The sequence below is a fragment of the Eimeria tenella genome, genomic scaffold, assembly GCF_000499545.2.
Source record: "Eimeria tenella Houghton genomic scaffold, Eth_scaff48, whole genome shotgun sequence".
NCBI lineage: Eukaryota > Apicomplexa > Conoidasida > Eucoccidiorida > Eimeriidae > Eimeria > Eimeria tenella.
In genome coordinates, this window is record NW_013543388.1 from 69625 (window position 1) to 78558 (window position 8934).

The following is an 8934-nucleotide window of genomic DNA, read 5'->3' on the forward strand; positions in this document are numbered from 1 at the left end:
CGGAGCGGGCCCCAGTCTTCTTCATACAGCGATAGCACTTCCCAAACTGTCTCTTCCAACGGCAGGCCGTCACTTGCTTTAAAAATACCATTCTACCCTCATATGGGAGAGAGTTTAACTACTTCATCTTCTTCCTATTAGCTCAATCATTCTTCGGGAACAATTGAGTTTTTTAAAAATCCAGAAAAACCAGAAATGATCTTTAAGTATTCCATGTAACATAATAGCTGTGAATAAAATAGTGTTTCGGCAGAAACACTCCCTACCCCTTCCCAAACTTCATCCGGGCTTCATGTAAAGGTAGTCAGAGCCCTGTAGATCATTCATATGATGTGTAGTGTCCTGGAAATGCCTTTGATAAACATCATCGCCCCAAATCATTGCTTGAAGGTGATGAAGCTTTCGCTGAAGTGACGGTTTCTTTGCCGTTGTGAGTCAGGCTCCCTTAAGCCTAATGTAACCCGTGACCGGGGTGAGCTACCTGTCTGGTGATGATTTTCTGTTGGTGTTAGGCATGATTTCAAGGCATAATAATTCCACCCTCCCACGTCGATGCAGCTGGCTAGGAAACCAGCAGTTACAATGTCCCCAATGCAAAAGGTAAGCATATGTCAGGTCGAAATATCCTCTTTACTGCCTCATGAGGGTCATCTCTCAGCTACGAGACGGGCCAAACCACAGAGGGACTCTTCCCCGAGCGCTGTTCCTGGTGGTTGCTGGGCCTTATACCGACTTTGCTATCTGAAGGCACCATAGTATCTCTGCGAAAAGAGTGTATGCACGTGACGTCTGTATGTTCGTGCGAAATGTGTTTAACGTCTGTACTATGTGCATTGAGTGAGCGTTCCTCAACAGTGGTACAGGCAACGTACCCAATACAAGTTGGTCCAAATAGCTTCCGAGCTACTGCAGCACGGTCAATAAAGTGCCTGGCTTTACGGTATTGCTTACATTGCGTTTGGGTGCACATTATGCTCCAATGCCCCACGGAAACACCTGCTCAACTACGTCATGGATGTACCCCATCTGACTACACAGCTTACCTTCCAAGCTGCCACGGAGTAGACTACAGTCTCACTGATATTTAGTTTACTTGTCACTGCTCACACTACTTCGAAAACTTGCCGGTACGAAGGGCGAAATCAATCCGGCGCCAGCCCAATTTGTACGCGAAGAAACCCCAATAGACGCTGCGCCAGCGCCTCCCAACCTACCCCCTTGAACAGACGAGGCAGCGGGCTCTCAACATAAGCACTGGTTCAGAAAAGCTACAGCTACGCGTAGCACCTCCTTAGTAGCGGCACGATCGGCTACCGACGCATTCAACAGCTTCGAACCTCTACAGGTACCCAATGATCAACAATCTCGGAGACTATCTACCTAAGAAGCAAAGAGGATTTATTCTCCACAGCAGTGCACTAGCACGACTGCGTTGGATGCATACCGCTGGGAAATTTTGGTAGAGTAAAATAAACATATATTCTCGCTGTCACCTCAAGAAACAAAGAGGCTCCACTTCCTACAGCAGAGCAGCAGTGACACCGCTTCAACCACATGCTGGCGACGGTGCTGCTGCAGTACTGCACAATGCCGCTACAAGACAAACGGCCGATTTATGACTTTCGCTGCGTTTTCAGTACCTACTCTTCCTGTCTCCTTATGAAGTCACTGCCTCCGCACTACACAATGCCGCGGTATTACACGGGGTTGCTGCGGGATTTTCCACTGCGTCTGCGCGTCCCCGACGTCTCCAACTCGAATGCCTCTGACTTGTCTAGTCAGTGGTGGTTTTGCCCCATAGCTCACTACTCTGCTAGCAGAGAAGCCGTCAACAACATCACATGTCACTAGAGACTACCGCCAAGCCATTATATGTCATGCACCTCACATTCGCCTCGACGAGCATTGAGAGTGGGTGCTTGTTGTGAACCCTTGCCTCGCCGCTGTTTCTGCAGCATGGAACCTAATGGATGAAGGCCTGTTCTGGCTGGCCTCCACATCTTCAATAGTAAGACGGTTGCACGACGCGAGGGGCTGCGGCCTGCTCGATGACGAAATCGCCTGCACTGAAGGCATTGAGTGAAGTTCTTGCTGGTAGTGCCACTGTTCCTGCAGCAGCTGCTGCTGCTTATACTGCCAGCAGTCACTAGAGAACTCCTCTAAGGAGAGGTAGCTCCCCACAGAGCCGCATGTTCCATGCCAGTTGCATGGCGTCTTGTCCATTGGTGCCTCTGCTGTTGGTCTTGAGGTCGTTACTGCAGGATCATCCAAAACGTGGTTCCACTTTGACCTGGAAAAACTGCCAAACCGCGACGCCGCCTCCGCTGGGAAAAACTCAGGGTTGCTGGCCACCGGCGACAGCCTCAACTGATCTCCTACTGCTGCGACTGCTGCCCCTGCAGCTGGTACGCCACTGTACTGGGTGCAGTCTTCGGCAAAGCTGCTCTGGTTCATGACAATCCCATCTTCCTGTGCAATTTGGTCATCTTGCCATACAAGTCCATTTGCAGCCCGCCGTCTATTTCGCAAATGCTGTTGTCCCTGCACGTGCCACATTTGCTGCATCTGTAGCATCACCGTTTGCTGCTGCTGCTGCTGCTCCAGCTGCGTCGGTCCAAAAGCCTCGTGTCCGCACAGCATACTTCCTGGCGCCACTGGTAAGGGGCTCTGCAACGGAGTGTTGTCCCTTCGGTGTAGCGGTCGCACAAGACCACACCACTCATCATCCTGAGCAGCATCTACTTCTTCTGGTCCCCCAACGTAGTAGTTGTTGCTCTGACTGTGGATTTGGGCGCCACTGTGGCTGTTTCGGCAATTGTTATGGGTGCCGCTGCTGCTAGTACCGATCGAAGAAGAGAAGCCGTCTTCGAAAAGCAACCCTGAAGCGAAAGATGGCACCTCAGCTTTCGCTGAGGTACCGCGAAACGCGATAGCAGGACAGGAAGGCAACATAGTCTTGCTGCTGCACACTTCCGTCAAGTACGGGGGTCCTCGCGTGATGGGGGACTGAGATTCGGGGGTGCAGCAGAGAGAGCTTGAGCTGCTGAAGCTGCCACCCAAACTGCTGCTACTGCTACTGCTACTGTATTCTCCTGCTGTTCTCCCTACAGTTGTCGCGCAGCTCCAGTCACTGCTCTTCCGGGGGTTCAAAAGGTACGCATCTGTCGCATGAAGTGGCTGGAAAGGGCTCTTCCCACACCATGTCTGTCCCGAGTCAATACTGCACTCGCTCCAGGATTTTGATGCTGAGCTCTGCTGTTCTGCAGCCACCGCGGGAAGCAAGGCTACGGGTGCACTCCCGAGGGAGACGCTGCTGCTGCTCTTGATGCTGCTACCACTGTTGCCGGTGCTGCTGGTGCTGCTGTTGCTGCTGATTCGTCCAAATGTCTTCCGGTCGTACGTGGCAGCGCTATCTATGAGGGGTAGACGAGGATACAGTGGTATGACGCCTAATGATTCGCCCGCTCCTCTCACTGCTGCTCTTGCGCAGTATGCTACTGCCTCCTGCGTTGATGCCGTTCCCTCTTGTGTAAAAGCTGGCAGCACCATGGGCCCTTCACCATCGAACTGTGCGTGGTTCTCCCCAGGAAGGTCAACGTTCCTGTTGCAACCATCTGTGCTGAGCGTGTCGTTTGCAACCTCGAAAGGAATGAACGAAAGCGAATCCCCACTACCAATGGACGCATGATTTGGAGGCTCAGAAGTCACCTCCGGATCAACTAAAGCAACGTCGATGGCTGTCTGGTGCTGGCAGCGTTGAGAGGGAGCCCAGTTGGATTCCTTGTGTGTGTCTGCAAGTCCGTGAGAGTCCTCTGGGGGCGATAAACCTCGGCAGCCAGGCAAGGACCGATTTCGCGCCGAATCGAGCCTGAACAGTAGAGCAAGGACGCGGTGAACGAAGAGGCTCCGACGGTAAGTCCCCAGCACGCGCAAGGCAAACCAGCTACAACGCACTACAGGAGATTCACCTCGACTATACAGCTGGCTAGCTGAAAGTGGCGCAAACTACCCATACTTGGTGCAGCAGCCTCGCCCGCTACTGCAACAGCTACTGGCGCTCCTGTACAGAGTTAAGACACAGAGCTGCCGCAGCTTTACGTGTGTCGTAGAGAATTCACCATGGGTGCTCTAGTGCCTCTGCTGCTGTCTGAATACGTTTTCTTGGGTCCATCTCCAGGAGTCTGCGACACAAGTCTTGCGCCGAGGGAAACTCAACAAGCGAGGCAGCTTCGAAGTCAATACCCCCTTGTTGCTCGGAGACCTGCTTCACCACAGCCAGAGCAGAACGTGCCGACGTCATGAACTCCATCGGAAGGGGAGGGGAACCCTGAAAATCACACATGGAAGGACAGAAACTAGCAGACACTGATTTCGAAAGTGCGTGTTCATTCTCATCATTTTTCCTGCTTCTACCCCTTACTTACGGTATGCCCTTACTCCTTCACTGCCTGCATGAGCAAATCAGTGCGCTCAGCGCTATCTCTATGAGTATGTTGCCACGCCCCATTCATCTAACTGTCCAAAGCACTTGCAATATGTGCTGTGCTGCAACTAGAGAGCACAGTCCTTCAGTTGTCTGTGTATCTCCCTTCAGCATGCCTTTTTCATTTTCTCATTCAGAGTTTACATATTGAAAGCCACGGTCCCGCACTCTCCACACCCCATCCACTTTTGAGAGAAGACCAACTCACCGTCATTAGGATATACAGGATAACTCCGACACTCCATAAGTCCGAGGCAGGGGTGTAGCAGCCCGACTTGAGCACTTCAGGTGCCAAGTAGCCGTATGTACCCACCAGCCGTCGATGTGGAGTGACGGCCTCATTAGAATTTCCTGAAGGGTCGTCGATGAACATCGACGTGTCAAAGTCTATGAGCAGCAGCTCGTGCTGCTCCTCCATTGACAACAGAGGAGGCTCTGCGCTGCGGTTGACCCTCTGCGCTACGCCTGCTGTTGCTCTCTCCACCTCTTCCAGATGTTTCTTTTCCTCTTCGTCTACCTCTAGTTGCTGTTGACTTTCCTGCTGATGATTTCGCTGCTGCAGCCGTGTGGCAGCGGCAGAAGCAACGTGGCTGCGTACGCGTCGGCGAAACATGAGATTCTCGGGCTTGACGTCCCTGCGCCCAAATACAACCGGGAAGAAGGGAGGAACAAACCACTATGGCTTCACCATCGTGCCATGACTACGGCGAAGAAACGACACAGAGCGCTCCGATATGACAGTGGAACTACCCGAGCCTTTGGGGCAATCTCGTACTGAAGTTTGACGTACCTGTGAAGCAGGTTGTGTCTGTGCAGATGATCCAACGCCCTGAGAATCTGCACCATTATGAACTGACACACGTCCTCGTGCACCGTCTTTTCCCGCAACAAGAAGTCAAAAAGCTCTCCACCCTCCAGTTGCTCAGACGCGAATACATATGCCTCCGAAGTCTCCAAGACAGCCTCGAACGACAAAACGTTAGGGTGAGGCGGCAGGTTCAACAAGTGCGTGCACATGCGTCGCCAGGAACTGCAAAAGCCACACCAAAACTGAACTGAGGACCGTAAACACCACGTCGTACCTGTTGATCTCAACCAAGCGCATTAGACCCCAATACTAATATAATCACTGTGCTACTGATAAAGTATGCACCCTCTCCGCTAAAGAACAAGCGGACAAACGACTACGGCAGAGGACTCAGGATTGAGAGCTATGTGTTCTTCGGTTTGGATCTACTTCTCTGCTTCAGATTGCAGCGCCCCTCGCTTCTTCTTGATAACTTTGAGCACTCTCTTTTCGCGTCGTTCGTCCCCGGTAACAGCGTGGTAAAGTAGCGGCCGGTTGCCGTCTCCTGGAGACACCCCTTGGCATGCATTCCGCTGACCCGGCTTCAGTCTGTGCTGTCCCTGCTGCAGGGGCTTGAGTAGCGAGCAAACAGACAATAGCTCTCCTAGGCGGTAGTAGTCATGCACTGTTGTCGAGCCCGTCAACAGCTGAATCGACTTGCGAGGGGCACGGCTGCTGCCATGACAGCAGCATTGGAATCTACCGATTACCGAATCGAGCTGTCTGAAATCTGTGCTGTTGCGGCAATGTGTACATCCGGTTGAAGTCTCTTGCTCCACGGCAAGCCGTACAGGAGACACGGGGCTAGTACTCGGAAGTCCAGATGACACACACTTGAGCGCGTTGCTGCAGCTGCTACTGCTGCCATTGCCGCAGCAAACGTTGCAGCAGCTGTCCGCTCTACGCCCTGCGGGGACTGATACAGGTAGGTTACAAGTAGCACTCGCGCAGTGCCTTTGCTGCCTCTGCACTTGCTGTTCTTGCTGCTGCTGTCGCTCTTGGACAGGGTGCGGTTGTGGCTTGTGCTGCTGCAGCTTGTACTGCTGCTGTAGGGCTTGAAGCGGATCCTGGAAGGCTCTGCAGGGATTCAAGTGATGCTGCTGCTCTCTAAAGTCAACGCGGGTTTGTCCCATACCGTCCTGCAAATACGACCACACTGCAGCTGTTGCAACAGATGAACTTCCTTCCGCACTGGCTGCAGCCGCGATAGTTGCTGCTTCTGGAGGTGAGCGGTGGGTCGGGAAGCCTTCCTCTCGATGCGACAAAAGGTCAGGTGACTGCGTGTGCAGCTTTTGTTGTTTCAATCCGTGCAATGATTGCCCCTGCTGCACTTCATGCTCATGCAGCTGCTGCTCGTGCAGTTGTTGTCCTCCTTGCACTTGCCGCTGCTGCTGCAGTTGCACCTGCTGCAGTTGTCGCTGCTTCCGTTGCTGCTGCAGTTGCTGCTGCTGCGAATGCTGCCGCTGCACTTCCTGCTCCTGCACTTGCTGCTCCTGCACTTGCTGCTTCTGTTGCTGTAAATGCTGCTCCTGCGGTCGCTGCTGCTGCAGTTGCTGCAGGTAAATTCCGCCGTGTGTGCTTCTGTGTTGATGAGGCGACACGCAAAACCCCTGGCGCTGCAGCACAGAGCCATCGAAGGAGCCCGATGTACCATCTGGCGCTCCTGTCACTGCTGCTACTGGTGCAGAACGCTGGATTGAGAGGTCCTTCGGCGGTGCGGGCTCTCCACTAAAAAAATGAGTGGAAACACTACAGAGGGCTTCCAACCCTGAGCAATGCAAGAAGTCCCTCGAGCACCGCCGGAAAGCATATTCATGGTAGGACGGAGGCTCTGGGGCGAATGAATTTTTCGCCGTCGTAGCTGCTGTGCGTGCAGCTGCTGCTCGTGTGGCACCTGCTGCTGAATGTGCAGACTCAGCATTGTAAAAAATGCATGCATCGTTGCTTGGTAGGTCTGGTAGACGCACAAGCAATTGCTCCGGTGTCCTTTGCTGCCGCTGCTGTCGTTCTGTTCGCTGTTGCTGCTGGTGGCCTACCTGTTGTTGCTGCCTTCTCAGTTGTTGATGGTGCTGCTGGCTGGGTTGTTCATCATGTCGCTCCGGGATTTTCGATATAAAGGACATCTTGGTGTCCTCGAATTCCGCAAGTCCTTCTGAAGCTCCGTGGACCACAGCAAAAACTAATACGAGAAGGGCACTCCTGTGACTCAAGACCTGCCAGCTCAACACCACGCTCCTCCCCCTCAAGACTGGGTAGCCGTTGATAGGCTGCAGGATGAATGAAACAGTGCTACCTGAGTATGAAGCCTCAATTCAGCAGGATGACGCGCGTGACACCCGGGACCCTGGTAGTAAGTGGTGCCCGCTGGAAGCGACAGGAGCAGCTGTGAGCGGGATAAGTAGTAGCGATGAAGGATGCAGGAAAAAAGAGGGAGACATAGATAAGTCATGGAAACGAGAAAATGCCAAGATACCGGCACAGCCACTCAGGGTTGTGCGGTGATGGGGACGAGGGACAGCTCGGTCTTTGCGCTGAACGTCTTGTTCCCACTCCTAAGAAGCCAATGAGCCATTATGCTGAGCGTAACGCAAAGTTGTGAAAAGTGTGCCTGGCAGTGCCGATAAGCCCCAGTGTTTCTTGACACCTCGGGTGTTTCAATGTGCTGCTCGCGATGCTGACTGTGTAGCACAGAAATTTAAAAAGAAAAGACCAGAAATTCACAATAAAAAGCGTTTCAAATGAATAACGAACACCATTCTCCTTCCATCTACATGGAGATTCAAGTTCTATAATTCGCGAGCACGCGCCCGGTCGCAGGCACGCCTTGCACGCCTCGCTCACTCTGCAACTCCAGCACCTGAACTTAGCAACTCCATAAGTGTTCTTCCCGATTTGCAGATTTAAGAAAAAAGAATATCAGATTTCACATGTTGGGATTAAATATCAAGAATGTGTGACTCGGTTTCACAACCCATTTGCTTCAACCCACTGGAGATCGAGGCAATCGATACGCCACCAACCGATCAGTCCACCAGCAAACGCAGGAACTAAAGGCCTGGAGCTTAGCTCTAGATGAAAGAAGATCATAACCACGTTAATGTTCTCGAAATGTAGAGCTAGCAACTGACATACACAAAGTGCTTCAGTCAAGGTGAAGGTGTGCGGCACCTCCCGCCTCATCCCTACCAACCCCGCCCACCCTCATAACGACAGCACGCACGGGAGCATGGCACAAGATAGACAAAATACAAGGCACTGCTAATACGCCATCTCTCCCTGTCCTGTTCATTACCTCTGCCCCTGGCAATCGCAAACACTCCCGTAACACGACGTAACACACCGCGTAAACTCCGATCCCCCCTTATGAAAACACCCGTGAGTATCTTTTCACTATTTACAAACGGGAAACAAAGTTAGAAGTGAATCCTACCCACCTGGGTGGCGTGAAGTGCTTCCTCCCTGTTACGCGCTGCCCGCGAAAATTCACCCCGCAACACCTTTACTTTGAAAAAGCACTATGGGTGGCGAAATTTTCCTCATGGAATCAAGTGGGTTAATTCACTTCTAATCACACAGGAAAACATGGCCTATGGAAGCAGCAGCA

The 8934-nt window shown here is 52.5% G+C and overlaps 1 protein-coding gene across 1 annotated transcript; it reads right to left on the bottom strand.

The window, feature by feature from the left end:
* Window positions 1–1884: 1884 nt before the first annotated feature.
* On the bottom strand, window positions 1885–7453 carry ETH_00001370 (protein kinase, putative; the record flags this gene model as incomplete). The annotated part of the gene is made up of 5 exons (XM_013377208.1): window positions 1885–3868; window positions 4119–4327; window positions 4692–5118; window positions 5274–5513; window positions 5721–7453. 5 exons carry the CDS (start codon window positions 7451–7453, stop codon window positions 1885–1887), a joined length of 4593 nt encoding a protein of 1530 aa, XP_013232662.1.
* Between the last annotated feature and the right edge of the window lie 1481 nt (window positions 7454–8934).